Source organism: Lycium barbarum, chromosome 11, assembly GCF_019175385.1.
Source record: "Lycium barbarum isolate Lr01 chromosome 11, ASM1917538v2, whole genome shotgun sequence".
Taxonomy (NCBI): domain Eukaryota; kingdom Viridiplantae; phylum Streptophyta; class Magnoliopsida; order Solanales; family Solanaceae; genus Lycium; species Lycium barbarum.
In genome coordinates, this window is record NC_083347.1 from 118,313,115 (window position 1) to 118,333,865 (window position 20,751).

A 20,751-nucleotide genomic window follows, 5' to 3' on the forward strand; every position below is an offset into this window, starting at 1 on the left:
CTATATGTTTTGGCTAAAGGAATCATAATTTACGCTTACTATCTTAGAAGTTAAAACGTCACAAATTTTACACTTAACGTTATCTCATTTTAAGAAACGAAAGGCAAACTAGTTTCAACGGATAACTCTTCCACTTTAGTTCCTTTCTAACACTTGAAATACATATTTGAATTAATAGTCTTTCTATAAAACTTTATTAAATAACTCTTTTAAATTTGTTAGTCATTTTCCCCAAATACACATAAACATTACACATCCTGTTTCTTTTAGCTCATTTGTGACTAAACTCTTTTATGCAACTATTACTTTTCTACAAGTTTTATTTTAAATAACATTCTATTACTATCTATAACTTTAGAAATACTTACAAGATATTTTCTTAAATATTTAAATATTTACATCTACATTTTTAGCCTTAATTAAATAACATAAGTCCGGTCGGTTAACCATTGTTAATGGGTCTTAAAGGATGCCTAATACTTTCCCTTTAGACTAATTGAACCCTTACCTAGAATCTTAAGTTTCGCAGACTTTTAAAACAGAGTTAACTTTAAAATAATTTTAATAAATTTAGGTGTCCTAATTCACCATAAATAATTAGATGGAGACTCCTTAAAAATAAACAAAAATAGGAATCACCACTATGTTGTACTCTACTTTAACTCGGTTAAAATGGGGTATAACATGGACCACACACATTAGGTTTCAAATGTAGTGGTAATTCCAAAAAAGAACGGTAAGCTACGAATGTGCGTGGATTTCACCGACTTGAACAAAGCCTTCCCGAAGGATCCATTTTCCCTTCCTCACATTGATCAAATGATAGATGCAACCGCTGGCCATGAGTTATTAAGCTTCCTTGATGCATATTCCGGGTACAACCAAATCAAAATGAATCCTCTAGATCAAACGAAGACATCATTTATAACACCAAGGGGCTTATATTGTTACAATGTGATGTCGTTTGGACTAAAAAATTCCGGTGTCACATATCAACAGTTGGTTACAATAATGTTCAAAAATCAACTGGGAAAGACAATGGAATTGTACATCGATGATATGGTCGTGAAGTCTGAGAAAGCTGAAGATCATCTAGACCATCTAAAAGAAACCTTCGCGATATTATGACAATTCAACATGGAGTTGAACCCCGAGAAGTGTGCATTTGGTGTATCTTCGAGAAAATTCTTAGGATTCATGGTTTCGAAACAGGGAATAGAGGTAAACCCAAATCAAATAAAAGCGATAGATAACATTCCCGATGAGCTTACAAGTAAAAAGGAAGTGTAAAGCTTGACTGGACGAGCAGCCAGCACTATCTCGATTCATTTCAAGGTCATCGGAGAGATGCCACAAAGTTTTCTCTGTATTAACGAAACAACAAGACTTTGAATGGGCTCTAGAATGCAAGCAAGCATTACGCAAACTCAAGAAGTACTTGTCGAGTCGACCGTTGCTGTCAAAACCAAAGCCTGGAGAAAAGCTGTCGCTGTATCTGGCAGTATCAGAGGTATCGGCAAGTACAGTTCTTGTACACAATGAAAAAGGTAAACAATCTCCTACTCCCTCCGTTTCAGTTTATGTGAACCCATTTGACCAGGCACGGAGTTTCAGAAAGTAGAGAAGACTTTTAAATTTGTGGTGTTAAATGACTCACATATATTTTGTGTGGCTATAAATCATTGCATAAAGCTAAATTGTTTCCAAATATAGCATGAGGTCATTCTTTTTGGCACAGACTAATAAGAAAATAGATTCACATAAATTGAAACAGACAGAGTATTTATTATGTTAGCAAAACACATCTTGATGCTGAAACAAGGTACCCACACTTAGAGAAGTTAGCTTTAGCCTTAATACATGCTGCTAGAAAATTAAGACAATATTTTCAAAGTCACCATATCGCCATGGTAACAATATTCTCCCTCCGGAGCATTCTCCATAGGCCGGAATTGTCGGGTAGATTAGCCAAATGGGCGATCGAACTTAGCGAGTTCGATATAACCTACTAACCCCGAATGCTATAAAATCACAAGTACTTGTCGATTTTGTTGCCGATTTTAGTTCAAAATTATCCTTAGAGGCAGCAAAAGAAGCCATTGCGGCTTCGGGATCATCCTCCGAGATGTGGACCTTATATACAAATGGAGCATCTAATGAAAAGGGCTCTGGCCTGGGGTTAATCCTTAGGGTTCCCACCGGAGAGGTTGTTCGCCAAGCTATTAAATATCCAAAAATTACTAACAACGAAGCCAAGTATGAGGCTGTTATTGTGGGATTAAAACGTGCTTTGGAGTACAGATCCTAGAACATCAAAGTACACTGTGATTCACAATTAGTCATCAATTAGGTCAACGGGACTTTCAGCGTAACGGAACCACATATGCAGAAATACCAAATGCAAATAACTGAACTCTTTACAAAATTCAAGGAGTAGGGACTGGAGCAAGTCCCACGAGAGAGTAATGCAGAAGCGGACGGGTTGGCAAAATTAGCATCGAGAGCTGATCCAGCAGAGCCAGGAAGCAAGAATGTAATACATTTGTAACATCCAGTTTCTTGTGGCACTGAAATACGTGCAACCAACTCAGCACACGATTGGGGGAATGAGATACTTGATTACCTGCAATATGGGACTTTTCCCACAAATCGAAAAGAAGCCAAAAAATTACTAGTAAAATGAGCCTGGTATTGCTTAGTATATGGGGAGTTATCTAGAAGAACATTCGGAGGGCCATTAGCTAAATGCTTAGGACCTACTGATAAGGAATTTTCAATGCAAGAAATACATGGCGAATATTGCGAAACCAATTCGGAGGAAGATCACTAGCATGATGCCCATTACGAGCATGATATTATTAGAACACAATGGGCAAAGATTCCTAAAAATTTGTTCGACGATGCAAGGAGTGTCAAAAGTATGCATCGGCAATACATCAGCGGAGCCTCTCCATTCAGTCATCACCCCGTGGCCATTCATGAAATGAGGACTCGACATCATGGGGCTAATTCCACAAGCCAAAGGTAAGGTTAAATTTTTACTTGTTGCAACTAATTATTATTCAAAATGAGTTGAAGCAGGAGCTTATGAAAAAATTTGACAAGAGCAAGTAATCAAATTTCTCCGGAAAGACATCATATGCTGCATTGAAATTTCGAAAGAAATCAGCTGCGATAATGGAACACAGTTCGTTGGGGCAGAAGTCACTAATTTTCTCCATAATCTTGAGATCAAGAGAATAACTTCTTCACAATACCATCCATCCGTCAATAGACATGCGGAATCAATAAACAAAACAATACTCAAAATCTTTAAGAGGTGAATTGGAAGTGCAAAAGGAGATTGGCCAGACGTCCTTCCCGAAGCTCTTTGGTCTTATCGTGTGACACACAAAACTAGCATTGGAGAGGCTCCTTTCTCATTGGTTTATAGAGCAGAAGCCTTGGTACCCATTGAAATAATGGAAACAAGCATAAGATATGCTCATGCTGCAAAAGAGGAAAATACATGCAATGAAGGACGGACTTGATTTACTTGAAGAGCACCGTGAATTGGCTTTGATTAAATTAACAGCACAGAAGCAACAGGTGGAAATATATTATAACAATGGATCCAAGTTGCAATGAATTACACCTCGGGACTTCGTTTTGAGAATGGTAACTCCGGTAACCAAGATCCCGAATGAAGGTATACTAAGTACAAATTTGGAAGGACCATACCGAGTTGTAGCTGATGTGAGAAAAGGAGCATTTCAGTTGGAAACTTTGGACAGGAAAATTGTCAACAATAATCACAACATAAGAAATCTGAAGCTCTTCCACTCCTATCACATAGTTGCATTCCATAGGCTGTACTCTTTTTCCCTTACCCGGGTTTTATCCCAGTTGGGTTTCACCGGGACTGTTTTTAATGAGGCAGTAAGTAGAATGTACGGGAGTGGGTTACGAGCATCATTTCTTGGTTCCTCATACTTCGCACCCAAATAATGGGGGACTATCATTAGGGACTGTTAGTAGAAATTATCAGTCCAAAGATGTATGTATCAAAAAAAGCCTCCTGTTTTGACTTATAAACAAAGGTTATAGTCACATCATCAATAATATTACAAGCTTATTAGATATTGTATCGTCGTTGCTATGCTTGTATGGTTTCGATGAATCGTGATTCTGATCACTGAAATAACTTTACTTCTAGTTCCGATCACATATGAATGATCCCGATTGTTATAATGATTTTACTCTTGTCTAATTTCGATGAATGGTGATTTCGATCACTGAAATAATTTTACTTGTGATTTCGTTCACACATGAACGATCTCGATTTTTTCACAATGGACTTAGCGTAAAACCTGAACATCAGAAGTATACTTAGAGGGAATCTTTAAGTCTGCATCGGTGAGATTTAAAGGTGTTTTCATACATTTTCGATCCGAATTATTTAAATGATACATTTTTGAGATCATACGATCTTGGAAATACCTTTTTTTTTTATTTTTTTTTAATAAAGGATAACAAAGTCATTCATAGTAAATAAAATGACCATAACGACTTCCCGAAAAAGGAGTTACAGAAATTCAAATCTACTTACAAGAATTCTAAGTTTAAAACTCTTTAACGGATTGATCACTCGAGAAAGGTTATAATCGGAGAAGTCTTCCAAGAGATTTTTCTTTTACCTGGCCTATAGAGGCAAAACATGGATAGAGGCATAGCCTGACAAAAAACCAAAATGACAAACAACCGAAGAAAAACAAAATACAATTACTAATTATGTAAGGAAGGATCAGTTGAAGAAGCGGGAAGGTCAACATCTTCGGCACTACGCTCAACATTGGAATCGACATTTGGGTCTTCAACGAAAACATAATTCCCATCCTTGTTTTCGTCAGGAATCGTAGGAATGTCCACATGTGGATCACCGTCGGCTGAACCTGTTTCTTTGGAGACTGCATCCTCAGGAATAGGTGCAACCACATCCTCGGATATTTCCTCCATTTCCTCAGATACTACGGTATTATCTTCCTCTTCAGCGGACTCATCTCCTTCAATGGCATCCTTTTCAAGATCATAACCTATAGTTTACGAGATTTATTAATTTTTTGCTTAGCAACAACAAGAGCTTGGGCATGATCGAAGGAAGAAGGATCAAGACCTTTTAAAAATTCATCACGAGCCCGAAGAACCGCCCAACTAAGGATCTTCTGTTTTTCAACAGAAAAGTCTCTCTCCAGCCTCTTGACATCTTGTTTATATTTGTTTTTCCGGCCTTGGAGTTGCTTTCAGAATTCATGCAATACCTTAGCGTAGTTCACAGCATCAAAATTTTTTATGTCTTTGTCCACCAACATAGCATTTTTCTTTTGAAGTTCGCGGTCTTTCTCCGTGAACTCTTTCTGAATGGCCTTAATATCCTCTTTACTTTGATTCAAATCAATCAAAGCTCTAGTGAGATCCCCAGAATCTTTAACACTTTTCAATTTCAATTCCGTAAAATCAGCATCAAGTTTGTTGTATTGAGCACTCTGAGTGAGACGACACTTTGTTTTGAAGCTCATGAATTAACTTGTTCGCTTCAATTAGTTTCTTCTCATTCGCCGATACCCTTTCCTTCAACTCGCTGATGACCAAGTCATCTTGCCTGGCTTTCTTAAGAGCTTCTGTTTTCCCCTTCTCAAGATCATCCACTTGTTTTTGTAAATATTTTACATCAGCTCGATACACCGCGATCTTCACTTTAGCTCTTTCCAACTCCTTAGCAGGATGATTTCGATCTGCTTTTAAAATCTCCAATTCTTGAGATAGAACGGCGTTTTCATCTTTCAGCTTCTGAATGAGCTTAGCCTCGCATTCAGATCGCTCAAGGCTCCCCGACAAATATGTTTGGGCCTACATTACCGTCAATAGAAGCTATATTATATGTAATAAGGAAAAGGTAAAAGGAAATATGAAGAAACTCAAAACACATATACCTGGAGCATAAGCCCATGAGCAACTATATCCATTTGATAAGTCGGCATATCCTTTAGAATGAAATGTTCTTTGGGGCCGATGTAATTACGAGCGAAACGGCTCATGACATGAGGATTGGCTAATAAATTATCTTCATCATATAATTCAAAAGTCCGATCATGATTAATGGAGAGGGGAACAAAAGACTTCATCCACTCAACTGTGGGATCTTCTGCTTGAAGAAACTGCGCTCGAGGGTCAACCCTGTGTAGATAATCACTCGTCCTGATGGCTTTCCCCTTATCCTGACCGAAAAATCGTGATACGGGTTAAGCAGTGTTGTAAGGAATAGTTGGTGTACGTGTTCCTCTTCTTTGAAAGGGAACAGAAGCGTCTCCGGAAGTATCAGTAGCAGCAGTCTCGCAGACTTGATGAGCCGCTTCACGAGACTGATTTTCTAAATCAGTGGCGACATCTTCTTGTAAAGAAACTTCGGGAAAGGCCTCACGATCCTCTCCAGGTAAAGTATGTTCGCTAATATCCACTTCATCTTGGAGAGGCATTATGACATCCTCTTCCCGACGTAAAATCTCGGGAATCTCTGTTGATTTCCCAATCTCCTTCGCAGGGGAATCATCTGAAACATTCCCAACATCAGAAGAAACAGAAAGATCAACTCTTTTCCTTCGTCTTAAAATTAAGGAAGAATCCTCCTCAAAATAGGCACTCTCGTCGATTAAACCAAAAGCACTTTGCATACCTACTATCTTTTCAGGTACGATAACGGGAGAGTCCGTAGAAGATTGTTTTCTCAATTTTCTCTTCTTGTGAGTAGGCTCATCAATATCTCTAGAACCTCCAATTTTCGAAGTTGGTCTCTTCCCGGCAAGAGATCGAAGACGCTCTAACGTCGACCCTCCATCACTTGGGAGGACCAGTTGCTTCTTCACTGAGGTTTTCTTCTTTTTCGAGGGGCCTAACACAAAGAAAAGCTGTAAGACATAATCATAATTGTAAAAATAAGACAAAAGTTCTTTTATTTTATTTTTACCTTTGCCCCTCATGGAGACTCTGCTTGGTTTCACATCCTTGATGATACGAATACCTCGTGAAACGGCATAAGCTCCCCAAGTTCTAACCCTTGCTGAAGCTTGAATTATAGCCTCAGTAAATTCCTTTACATTTGAAGGCCTGAGCAGCTCGGGATTAACAGTTGTCAAAGAAAATAAAAAGAAAGAGTATGGACAGAAAAGCAAATAAAATAGAAGATGAAGAAGAAAAGAACACCTCTAGCATTCCACTTCTCGGGAAAGTTATCGGCATCACTTCCCACTAAAAAAGAAGTGGGGATAAACACAAATTCTTCAAACCAAAGATGATCATGACCATCTTCGGGATCTTCAAACAATTTGTTGACTCCCGAGCCCTAAACATTATCATGGAACCCCGAAGAAAATGAATGGAGTTTAGATATAAAATATGATCGAGGGTACATTCCATCCCGGCAAGTTGAGCAGCATGTTCATATAGTTGTATGAAACACCAAACCCTAGGAGTAATTTTTGCCACACAAATTTTCAAACGACGACAAAGTTCATCCATCAACAGAGTGAGTGGCAATGAGAACCCAATGGTGAAAGGATAAATATACACAGCTGAGAACCCGGGAAGGTACGAAGTTGCAGATATATCCATACCGGGAACTAAGATTTCAAGGGAAAGATCCGTCCAATAACATTTCTCGCGGATCGAATCGATAAGTTCCTCGGTGATACGAGATTTGATCGCGGAAACCTCCGCCATTCTTTCTCTATCCAATTCGTCCACTGGTCGATCGTCACCCTTTCTTTGATGAATTCTCAAATCACTAAGATGAGAAGGATGCTTAGTAATGACGTTGTCCACTGAAGGGAGAACAACACCAACTTTTTCCTTGTCCACATCTGAGTTGACTGAGGTAGAAGGTTTTGTAGAAGTAGCAGCAGAAATTGCATCTCCCATCAATTTCTTCTTTGGAGCGGTATTCTTTTTGGGTTTCTCAAGAACAATGTTTAAGGGAAATTCATTAACAATGGCAGTCTTTTCTGGTGAGGCACCTTGATCAAGTAAAGGAGAAGATATGATTACAGGAAAGATCGAAACCAGGAAAATCAAAGAAGAAGATAGAGAGAGTTAGAATTTAAAGTTGGAGCAGAGACAACGAGATTTAAAGTGAAGAAGAAAGGGATAAGATTCGATTTTTATAAGTGTAGAAATCATCATCATTACCTCAAAGAAACGGCGAGAAAACGAAGGGTGAAATAATGGCCACGCATACCACGTCTGAATTCGTCATTAAGACACATCTAATCAACTTCTGCAGTTATGCCACGTAATCCCTTCATTTACAACCCACAATTTCCGATCATGTACCACATTCCATGCCGAAGACAATTCAAATTTCAAACCAAGGCATGACCCTTGGAAATCAATAGAAAAATTTCTCGGGAACATCGCTGTGATGAACTCGAAAAATTGATAGACTATCTGTATGGGTAGAAATCTGAATTACATAAATACTCATGTGAACTCGCAAAGAAGATGAAATGAATCGGAAGGCAACACCGAAGGAATGGAATCAATGTAACGCTGTGAATGTTTACGGCAACAGACTAAGAGAATCTTGGGGATACCAGAACGCGATATACGGGATAGAGAAATAATTGCGTATTATGATCATAAAGGAAAAAATAACGCATGGCGAGAATCAAGACATTTATTATCAATCATCAACTCAGGAGTTAATGACATACGTTACACCACAACAGGCAGACTAATACGAAGATCTATAAATAGCTTATCATTTGCACCTTTCGGGGGCATCGAATATATACAAGAGATACATCTAAATCCTTTACTTTCTTGCTCAATCTTCTAGTTCATATCGATATTTGTGCCCAGTTCTTATAATTTACAAGTTTATGAAGAATTAGATTGCAAACACTCGTGACGAAAAGAATAAGTTTTCTTTCTTCCCTTATTTTAGTTTAATTCTTTAATTGTTCATCTTATTAGCTTGGTCATAGTGCTTAGTTTAAATCAAATTACTACCTGTTGTGGATAACTCTTTTACTTTCCTTACATAAATTTAACTAATTGGGCAAAACACGAATTTTGACTCAAACATTACCCTAAATGAAATGATTTCTAGCCACACAAATTCCTATGATTTGTTTTAGATTAGAAATTTATGAAATCTTTCTTTATTTTTAAATTTCGTGTCCAGTCAAATACCCTCGTATAAAAATGGGACAGAGGGTATAATGCAGAAGAACCATTGATAGGATGCTTCTTGTTTTTGTGTTTTAACATGTTTTTTTAACAGCCTATTGTGGCACGATACTCAAGGAGGCTAAATAGACGATGTGACATTATCATTATTCATACTATAAATGTAACTTGCTCCAGAAAAAATTGAAGATGTTGTAGGAAAATCCGCACCGCAAAGCGAAGTTCAAAAAGTCAACCGACAAGATAAATAACACAAGATTTTGAGAAGAAATGAGCGGACAAAACGTAACAAAAGACTCAACCTCGTTTTTTAATTTCCATATACTGCATCCGTCTCAATTTATGCAGCATAGTCAGACAATCACGTTTTTAATTATTTAAATATTTTAAGTTATTAATTATTTAATTTATAGTATTTTATAAGTAGTTTTCAAATATATAATTTTATCTAAAAAAATTACGGTCAAAGTTTAAAAGTTTGAATCTCGAAATTCCAACCTTGCTGCATAAATTAGGACAGAAGAAATATAAAAAATATACAAAATATACCCCTCTTTGTTTCAAATTGATTTTTTGCTTAGTTTTATATGGTAAATTAAGATAATAACTAAAAATGTTAAATTGATTTACTTTTGTTGATATAGCTGGTTCATGGGTTTACCAAGAAGCACTTTCCCCTTTAATAGGTCTTATCTTGAAATTTTCATGGGCCTAGCTCAACCCTAAAAACTATCTCATGAGCAGATGATTGTTCAAATTCATATAAGGAGTCCAACAATCTCTTAAACCACCGATATGTGATATTTTAACACCCCACCTTACGTTCTGGGACTCAACATCTGGTGCGTGAGTAATTTTAATATGAGACCCACTATGGGGAAACAATAATTGAGATGATTCATGCTCTGATACCATGTAAAAAATGGACCATGCGCCTAACTCGACCCTAAAACCTAGCTCATGAAGGAATGATTGTCCAAGTCAATAGGAGTTCACCTATCTCTTAAACCATCGATGTAGGATATTTTAACAATTTAAATGAAAAGTGAATCATATACGTTATTATTGGAAAACTTAGAGCTATAAGGAAGCAATTTGAAGTGTAGCAAAATACATAGATGGCCTCATGATTAGACCTGATCTGAGTCCACTTTTGCAAGAAGGAGAAAGAGAGAAAGGAACACTTTCTGGAGTAGAAACAGTTTGTGCGCTGATTTGTGGAGGCTTCTTATTGCCCAAATATTACTTTAATTATTAAAGATGACTTAATTTCAATATATTAGTAATAGGGACTGACTTTTAATTAGCCGACGTAAAAGTCACTATTTGTCAAAGACGTCTCGTGTTTTGGCACTTTATAGGCTTGTCTCTCTCTCTCTCAATTCATTTTTTGCGCGGATTGCTCTTCAAAGGCACTGATCTTTAATTTTTTCCCCTCAAATTGGTGGTTTTTAATTTTTGTCTTTCTCTTAATATCCCGAGGTTCTGGATTCGAACCTCAGCTCAGTAAAAAAAAACGCAAGGTAGAGTTTGGATTCGCAAGACACTTTCTTGCGAATCCAAACTCTACCTTGCTGCAAAACTCTGTCTTGCGAATCCAAACTCTACCTTGTGATTTTTTTTTTTTTTACTGAGCGGGGATTCGAATCCGAAATCGAGAAATTTTTAAAGAAGGACAAAAATTAAAGACCAGTGCCTTTGAAGGGAAATCGTGCAAATGACCCCAATCAATTCAGTCATTAAGAGACTAATATTGCTCTAGTCTCACTCATTAGAATGTTGAGCCTAAACTATTTCCCTTACAGGCTCACTCATATTGAGTCTCCTCTCTCTTTCTACTTCAAAGGGAAAAAAAACAAAAAATGCAAAAATAAAAAATTGAAGAATCAAAATTCATGTGTAAACCTTTAAATGAATCGAGTTATATGTGGAGAATATGGTGCTAGAGAATATCATATTTGTATCTCGTCGGTTATGTGAAAAAAATCAAGGGATATTTATATGGTTCTGAGCTACTCCTCTCATTGTTCTAAGGTTTTTGATTGGATGTTCAATATTTCATATATTTACCAACAAGACATTTTATTATAGGTACAAAGTTAACATTTACAATAGAAACAATTTTAGAAAGAAATCACCTTTAGTTAGAATATGTATACTCCATGTAACTCTGACTTAATATCATTTACTTCTTCTGCGTACAATGTATCTCTAACTTTTCAAAACACAAATAATTCATATGTTGAAACTATAGCAAAAGGAACGTGCTTAACACGGGTCAGGGAGGAAAAATCGTTTTTTCTTCGTACAAAGAGAATAAAAAATCTGATCATATAAAAAAGGTCCATTCCACACCCAACCACTCTTATTAAAGACATTTACTAGCAATATAATTTTAGCCAAAAATTGACCAATAAGTGGAGACTGGAGGCTGATTTCGAATTTAAAATTTATGAATTTTTATATCAATCTTAAATTAATAAACAGTAATAATTGAGTTCAGAATTAAATATTTATAATATTTTAGTAATATTTTAAAGCTACTGAATACACTATGGACCGTAAACACTCAAAAGTCTTGCCTCTGACAATAGACAATCTAAATTTCAAATCCCAACCACTTATTTTAAAATCTTCTACTAGCAATATAATATGAAGCCATCATACGGGCGATTTTATTTTTTTTAAAGAAAAAACAAATGTGTAGCCAAAAATGACCCTTTAGGCAATCCAAGTTTCCTATTTAAAGGAGCCCAAACCACACAATAAAATCATCCCAAAAAAAGGCAAATTGCTCTTTGAAGTCTTTTAATTTCACTTGTATCGTCATGGCTTTTAGTGCAACAAATTTGAGCTTGGCATTGAGCCTTATGGCTCTAATTGTTCTTGCAAAAGCAGATTTTAATGAGAAAGTAGAGCCAATTAACAATATTTTGGAGCAAAATTCAGAAATGTTAACTCAAGAATTTTGCATTTTAGGGGCTGTTGGTTCAGTTGTGGCAGAAGCCATTAGTAAAGAAAGACGAATGGGAGCTTCTCTCATTCGTCTTTTCTTCCATGATTGCTTTGTCGATGTAAGTTCTTCATCTTATTCGAAAATTTAACTTCCATACTTTGGTAGTGTAAAGGATTTTATACTATCGATGTACATACTTAACAACAACAACAACAACAATAACAACATGCCCAGTAGAATTCCACAATATGAGGTCTGGGGAGGGTAGAGTGTACGCAGACCTTATCGATGTACGTACTTAATATGTTATAATTTCAGGTTACTGAACTCTCTCTTTTTGTAAGCGGTTTTCTAATAGTTACCTTTAGGTGACTTGATAGTGTAAAATTTCCTTCGAAAACTGTTTCTTTGGCCTTTTGCTAACTAAAAATCAATTATGCTAGAGTATATTGATGTATATATATATTCTTGCACTGCATGAGAACATGATGCTGCTAATACTAATTAGTGATAGAGAAGAAAAATATTCTAAACGCTTCTTTTACCTCTTGAAATAAATTTATTGGTGGACTTTTTTGTGAAAAAAGTCAAACTTGACTAGCAGCTATGTATATATGATCAGAGTCTTTGTAATTGAACTGAAATTTCGTTTGTCACACACTTAGTAGCAACTACCAATATAATGGGGACATAAATTCTTCTAGAATAATGAGTACAATATCAAACTCACTAATTTACTGTTTCAGCAATGTTATCATGCAATTACGAGAATTTTGAACATGCAGCTTAGTAAGATAACAACACAGTGACATGCATGCTTCTTCTCTTTTTTAAAAAAAAAAAATTATTTTAAAAAAATTATTTTATCTTTAGAAATGATTTAATTTTAAACATCTTTACCCTTAACAAAGTGATTTATTGCCATAAAAATATTCATGACGTATTTTAGACCAAGATTATTTTTAAAAATCTTTCTTTCTTAAATTTCATGCTCAATTGAATATACACAATTACATGAGTAAGGGCGAAAAGAGTAATTCATAAGTACAAGCCTATTTACTTAATTCATTGCCCCTTATCTTATATAAGTAGGTGGTTAGTAGCCTGTTTATAGCATATCGTAATGTTTGTCGGCCTAACATAAATTTGTGGTATGATATTATTTAATTAGGGATGTGATGCGGGTATTCTTCTAAATGATATTCCTGGAAGATTCCAAGGAGAAAAAACTTCACCACCAAATAATAATTCAGTTAGAGGCTATGAAGTAATTGATCAAGCTAAACAAAGGATTAAAACTATGTGCCCTGGGGCAGCTGTTTCTTGTGCAGATATCTTAGCACTTGCTGCTCGTGACTCTGTTGCTATGGTAAGTGTATCATGATCATCCATTTGCTAGAATTAATTTAATGAGGTTAAGTGCTATCCACTAATTGCAAAAATATTTTTCCATTTTAGTAATCTTTTGTCTTATTGTAGAATGTTAATTTCCTATGCTTAGTAAGTTTTTCGTTTCAACATTTTCATTTTATTCTTAATGACATGCCAAAATCGATATGTCATGTCTAAAATCATAAGATCTGAAGTCTATTATACCCAATTTTAGTTAAAAGTCATCTTTATAGTTTTAATGTCCAGTTAAACTGAGATACACAAAATGAAATAGAGAGAGTATTAATAATATCAGGTTAACACCACAAAGAAAAAGATTTAGCTATCAAAGTTTGTTGTGAATATGTCACTAAATAGCTCGTAGGTAACAATTTTTTATTTTTATTTTCTATAATCCGTCTCTAATCCGCCGCTAAATGGGAGCGAAAATATTTTCCGTTTAACTACAAAAAAATTTCGTTGCAAATTCCTATTTTTAATAATAGTAACGTATGAGGTAATTACATATAAACTTTTAGTATAAGCTTTAGCTCATAATTTAATAAAATAATACTTAACATGCTTCAATAAGTTAAACTATACTGATACTCTAAAAACGTATTAGTATATATAGCTTAAATTCTACTAAAATTATGTGATATATATTTGCAGCCGTGCAAGCTCTAGTAAATTAAAAGAACAAGCTTGGCCCTTAAAATGTGTCAACTCTTTTCCTTCAAACACTTGTCTAGATAATAAGAATGAGCAGATCAATTTTTTTCTCATGGCTATACAACTAATTAAAGAAAGCAAATATGTTCAACAATACGTGGAGACTTGGAGTTGTCAATTTCCTTATTAATTAGCACACATTGAATTAAAGGGGTGTTGGTGCGTGAGGTGATGAAGCCAGTTGTAATAAATAATGCACATTTACCTACTCCACAAAATAAAAGAACAGCTTGTGGAAGTCACAAGCAGCCCACTGCCTTAATCAAACGTCATAATCTTGCCTAAATATTTCTTGATGTTGATGTGTGTAGTGCTATTGTCTTACGTGCATATATTAGATTTCTCCATGTTCAAAAGGTTTGATTAGTTAGAGATATAATCAATTCATACAATTCACAACAATCGTTTTCATGAACTTAATTAGCTCAACTACTTCATGAAGAATTAATTCCACTGTCTTATCAACACCCCATTGCTATGACTAAGCCTGTCAATTGGGCCGGGTCAGCCTGGGACCGGCCCACCTAACCCGGCCCATAACCGGCTCGGCCCCCCAACCCGGCAAGAGGGTGATGGACTGGGCTAGTGGAAAAAATTAGGGGGCTGGGCCGGACATGCCATTTAGCCTAGTAGCCCGGTCCACCAACAGCTCGGGTTCTGGCCCACCGGGGGGCCCGGCCCACTTCAAATTAATTTTAAAAAAAAATTATTTAAGTGGTATATTTGTGTATATCTTGTATATGTTAATGGTATATTTGTGTATATCTTGAATATGTTGTTGGAATGAAGACTCCCAACGGCTATTTAAGTGTTAAAAATTATAAAAAGTTGAGAATGTGATACAAGACTACATAAGTAATTTAAAATAAAACTTCAAACTTGAATTGGTAACATTGCAAATTCAAAACATACAAACTTGAACGGTTAACTTATTACAAATGAAAAGTTCAAAACGCTAACATCGATGGAGAAATTTAAAGAAGAGATAAACTTCAAAGTTCAATTTTGTGTCTTTTGTCCAAGTGCCTACGTAACGGACCGGTACCCCCAAAAACCGATTCGGACTTATGGAGATATATTTGACCACAATGTTGACATTTAACATGTTTCTCATCTACTCGCTCAAAATGCAACCATACCGAACTTGAAATTGATCTTCGGACTGGAGGAGGAGGTGGATGATTATCATTATCCATTAAATTTAAATTTTGAAATTTGAACTTGGAAGTTGGAAGAGAGAGAGAGAGAGAGAGATTTAGATGAGTAGGAAATTTAGGGAAAGAGGAGAGTAGGGAATTGTAAGACAATATGGAGAAGAATGAATGGTATTTATAGATTGAAAATAAGGCCAAAGTATAATTTAAGGAACTTCATGGTTAAAATAAAGTTGACAACACTAGATTTTAAAGTATCAAACTTAATAAATTTTAGTATTAGATTTTTTTTAAAATCATTAAAATTCGGTCCGGCCCACTAACTAAAACCCAGCCCGGCCCACTATGTACTCCTACCCGAGTAGGGGGTTGGGCCGGACACCCCTTTCCCTCCTCCAACCCGGCCCAATAACTATGGCCCGGCCCCCGACCCCCGCCCCATGTGATCACCATTTATATGGCCCGGTCTGGCCCACTTGATAGGCTTAGCTACGACTCAAAAGTAAATAAGTTGGGATAGACTACAGAGGCAGATCCATTATCCAAAAAGGATTTAATATTTATGTTTTCACCTGTGAATCCATCACAACTTTACAACTATGTATGAGATCAAAATTCGGTTGATTTTACGTGCAAATGTCCCCCTTTTAGGTCACTTTTGAACTTTTGTCCATATTTTTAAAAGTTCTGCACTTAGAGCCCTTGGAACTTACAAAATATTAGCCGTTGTCTAATGCCCAAAAAATTTTAGACCGTGGTCTAACGTTTTAGCTTATAAGATTTTCAGTTTTAATTTGCTCAAAAAGGATTTTTATACCGTGGTCCAAAAAGTCCATAAATTACAAAAGAAATAAAAAAAAAAAAGTCATTCATTAAACAGTTTATCGAAACTTCATATATTTGTTGAAATTTTACTGATTTAATTTTTACATATACTTTTATATTTCGAGCAAAAAATACTAGGTTTAGTTGACTCTGTTGGGACTGTACTGTATTTGCCGGTTGTATACATCCTTACTATTCATATCACGCTCATTTCAATCCGATCCGGCAAAAGTACACTACATCCACCTCTAGCTATATAACTCCTCGCTATTCATATTGCTCCATTTAGGCTTGTTTCAGTCTGAGCTATGTCTAATCATATTTGTTACTATATATTGAATCAACAGTTGGGAGGAATGACATACCCAGTGAGACTAGGCCGAAGAGACGCAAGAACTGCAAATTTCACAGGTGCATTAACCCAACTTCCTGCCTCATTCGACAATCTCAGCGTCCAATTAACAAAATTCAGCGCAAAGGGAATGTCAGCTCGGGAAATGGTCGCGTTAGTCGGGGCCCACACGGTAGGATTCGCGCGTTGCTTGACAATGTGCGACGACAGGAACATTAACCCAGCCAGGAAATCAACACTAAATTGTGGTTGCCCTGTTAGTAACAATAACACGAACTTAGTACCATTGGATTTGACAACTCCTGATTTTTTCGACAAGTTTTATTATGAGGATTTAATCAGGAATCGGGCACTTCTTTTCTCAGACCAAGTGTTGATGGGATCTAATGCTACTGCTGACGTTGTTCGAGCCTATAATAATAATCCTGCTCTATTCTTGCGGGAATTCAATGCTGCCATGACTAAATTGGGAGATTTGCCCCCATCTCGTGGCGTTCAGTTGGAAATTCGCGATGTTTGTAGCAGGGTGAATGGTAATTCCATCGCGGAAATGTGAAAAAGGAAAAAAAAAATCTATAAAATTTCCAACTTTGTTGTTCCAGAATAAACAAACGTATGGCTTCTTGATAGTCTAGTTTGTTGTTTTATGTAAGTTGCTTGGCCCTCTAATATGTACCCTTTGTTTTTGGTTACACATGTAGAATTTTGAGTTAAAATTGTCCCTTATCTATGGGAGTAGATTCATTTTGGTTCCTCAAATATTACCCTGAGCATATTTGATTCCTTATCTATGAGAGTAGGTTCATTTTGGTCCCTCAAATATAACGCTAAGCATATTTAATCCCTTAACTATGCTAAAGTGGGGCACTTTTGGTTTCCCTAATAGAACCCGTTTAAAAGTAACGGTGCTAAACCCATGTGACACTCACGTGACTTGTAAGAGGCTAAACCCATTGGACAAAATTACCAAACTCATTCGCCTTTCTCCCCAACTTCATATGAAGAAACACTTCACTGGAAAAAGCCCTAGCCTCTCCGTAGAAAGCTTCAATTGGCTGGAAGAAGAAGAAGCTGATTCTTTAAAACAGGTAGAAGAAACTTTATCTAATATATTGAAATTTGCATTCACATGCTTCTGAAAAAAATTGGAGCGGTTCCACCAATTAAGATGATTTATAATAGTTGTTCAAAAGAATTTTGATTTTTTAAATATTTAACAAAAAAAAACTTTATATTCACATGCTCCCAAAATAAGTGGAACGGTTTCATGTGTGCTGCCAGATTACTGTTTAAGAGTTGGTTACCAATCATATGATCCAAATATTATGAGTTGCTTTGCTAATATCTTATATGAGTTACATTTTTTTAAAGAAATGTCATTACTCTGCTTTGCATTTTGTCTAATGGGTTTAACCTTTTACGAGTCACGTGAGTGTCACATGGGTTTAGTACCATTACTTTTTAAAACGGGTTCTATTAGGGGAACCAAAAGTGCCCCACTTTAGCATAGTTAAGGGATTAAATATGCTTAGCGTTATATTTGAGGGACCAAAATGAACCTACTCCCATAGATAAGAGATCAAATATGCTCAGGGTAATATTTGAGGGACCAAAATAAACCTACTCCCATAGATAAGGGACAGTTTTAACCCAAAACTCGACACATGTAATACAAAATAATGGAAGTCTTTTTCTAGAGTTGCGTTATCTAGTAGGAGTACTAATTATTGCATTCGAGGAGTCCATAAGGATTTTCTTTACCACAAAAAATATTTCAATTGTTAATCACACATTATGACTGATGCTACTTATGTACTATTCAAATATACGAAAATTTTATTTAAACAATTAATATTCGAATTCATATAAAATATTAAGGGCCTGTTTAGAAAGCCACCCAGGTAATTAGAATTGGGTGTAATTACACAGTTTGGCCTGTTTGTTTGATCAGGTAATTACACAGTTAGGTGAGAATTGAGTGTAATTGAGAGGGTGTAGTTACACTCTCCAATTCTCAAGAGGGAGGGGGGGGGGGGGGGGGGGATGAGAATTGAGTATAATTATACCCTGTAATTACATGGTTACTTTTTAGTTTATTTCTTTTTTATTTTATTTTATTTTATTTTAATTTCTTTTCTTTTTTAATTTCTTTTTTATTTCTATTATTTAATCTCTTTTTTATTTTATTTTAATTTATTTTCTTTTCTAATTTATTTTAATTTATATTTTCATTTCTTAATTATTTTTTCTTTTTCAAATATATTTTTCTTTTTATATTATTTATATTGCATTTCCTTTCTTCTCATTCCCTATATACTTCTTGTGGTTCCGTGTTATTGCTCGTATTTTTTTATTTTATTCCTTTAGCATAACGGTGTTATTATTATAATTTTTGAAACTACATCTCTTAATATTAGAAAGAATGAGTCATTAACAAACTTGGCATACAATGAGTGACGTTATTAAAGTAGAATTTCGTTGTGAATAAGGTTATATACTTATATTTTCCCTTTCTTTTGAATTATAAGAGTATTTACTCATGTCACGTTGAAACTTACTTATGTAATGTTGGAATTTAACATAAGAGTATTGTGTTAATTTTTTATTCTTTTGGATTTTGAATTTAGGTTATATTTTTTATTTTAATTTATTTGTTTTAGTACCATTGACTTGTTATTTCACATTGCATGCTGTTTATTTTTCACTTAGTTGATAGAATTTCTGTCAAATATTTGAATAATGCTATGACATTATATTTATAAATATTCCTTTTGTGTCAAACATTCAATCCCATGACGTTCTCACAAAAAAAATATGCTTTTAAATTTTATAATCAATTAAAATTAAAATATTATTAACTTGAATTTATATATCAATTATTTTTTACAATATTAGTTACAAATATATGATTATTTAATTAACATATTTTCAAGAAACAATGTGTTATTAAATAACTAATTTAATATCTTTAATAAAGGCACATATGTTTTAAATATTAAATTTTAATTTTTTATAATTAAATTTTATTTTAAAATTAAACTAACTGTGTAATTACACTTGTGCAACCAAACAACATGCTTGTAATTACATTATGACAAACAAATAGGTCGTTATAATTATAACACTATGTAATTAATAGGCTATGCAATTACTAGGGTAGTAATTACACCAATTCCAATTACCAGGTAGCTTTCCAAACAGACCCTAAGGGGTCGTTTGGTTCATGGTATAGGCTGGGATATCCCAACACTAATTTTTTGCACCGTGTTTGGTAGGAGGTATAAATTTATTCAAAATTTATCCTGGAATAAATTTATACCTCCTACCAAACATGGTACAAAATGAAGCCTTATCCTAAGGGTGGGATATCCCACCTTATCCCACTTATCCTGGGATTATTTTATCTCATCTCCCAGATGAGATAAAATAATCTCAAGAAGTGAAATAAATTAGTCCCGAGATTATAATCCCAGGATAATTTTGGCTAACTACCAAACGACCACTAAGGGGTTGTTTAGCTTGGGGGATAAGGGATTAGCTTATCCCTTGTTTGATAGGATCTTTTTTTCGGAATTAGCAAATCTCTGAATTGTTTATAGCACAATTGCGGTATTATTTGTATCCCACGCGTCATATGAGATAACAATATTGGGATTAGGAATCCAAAAATTAGATAACCAAGAAGAAACATTTGACCTGAAATCAACAGAAACTACACTAATACAGCCATGAAATAGACAATAAAGTGCAATTGGCCTGTCAACAATAACAGCACAAATTTAGTACCACTGGATTTGATGACTCCTAGTTTATTCGACAAGTTTTATTAGAATTTTGGGTTAAAGTCCCTTATCTATAGGAGTAGGTTCATTTTTATCCCTCAAATATTACCTTGAGCATATTTGATTCCTTATCTATGGGAGTAGGTTCATTTTGGTCCTTCAAATAAAACGCTAAGCATATTTAATCCCTTAACTATGCTAAAGTGGGGCACTTTTGGTTCCCGTAATAGAGCCCGTTTAAAAAGTAACGGTGCTAAACCAATGTGACACTCACGTGACTTTTAAGAGGCTAAACCCATCGGACAAAAATACGAAACTCATTCGCCTTTCTCCCCAACTTCATATGAAGAAACATTTCAT

The 20,751-nt window shown here is 35.2% G+C and overlaps 1 protein-coding gene across 1 annotated transcript; it reads left to right on the forward strand.

The window, feature by feature from the left end:
• The first annotated feature begins 11,968 nt into the window (after positions 1-11,968).
• Positions 11,969-17,370, forward strand: LOC132617366 (suberization-associated anionic peroxidase-like). Its single transcript, XM_060332361.1, has 3 exons — positions 11,969-12,293; positions 13,347-13,544; positions 16,605-17,370. The coding sequence occupies exons 1-3, from the start codon at positions 12,048-12,050 to the stop codon at positions 17,163-17,165; spliced, it is 1,005 nt and encodes a 334-aa protein (XP_060188344.1). The 5' UTR covers positions 11,969-12,047; the 3' UTR covers positions 17,166-17,370.
• The last annotated feature ends 3,381 nt before the right edge of the window (positions 17,371-20,751 follow it).

Coding starts and splice junctions, on each gene's coding strand:
- LOC132617366 (XM_060332361.1), top strand. CDS start 12,048: ATGGCTTTTAGTGCAACAAATTTGAGCTTGGCATTGAGCCTTATGGCT. Junction 12,294..13,346: donor TCCATGATTGCTTTGTCGAT/GTAAGTTCTTCA, acceptor TTATTTAATTAG/GGATGTGATGCGGGTATTCT. Junction 13,545..16,604: donor CTCGTGACTCTGTTGCTATG/GTAAGTGTATCA, acceptor TTGAATCAACAG/TTGGGAGGAATGACATACCC.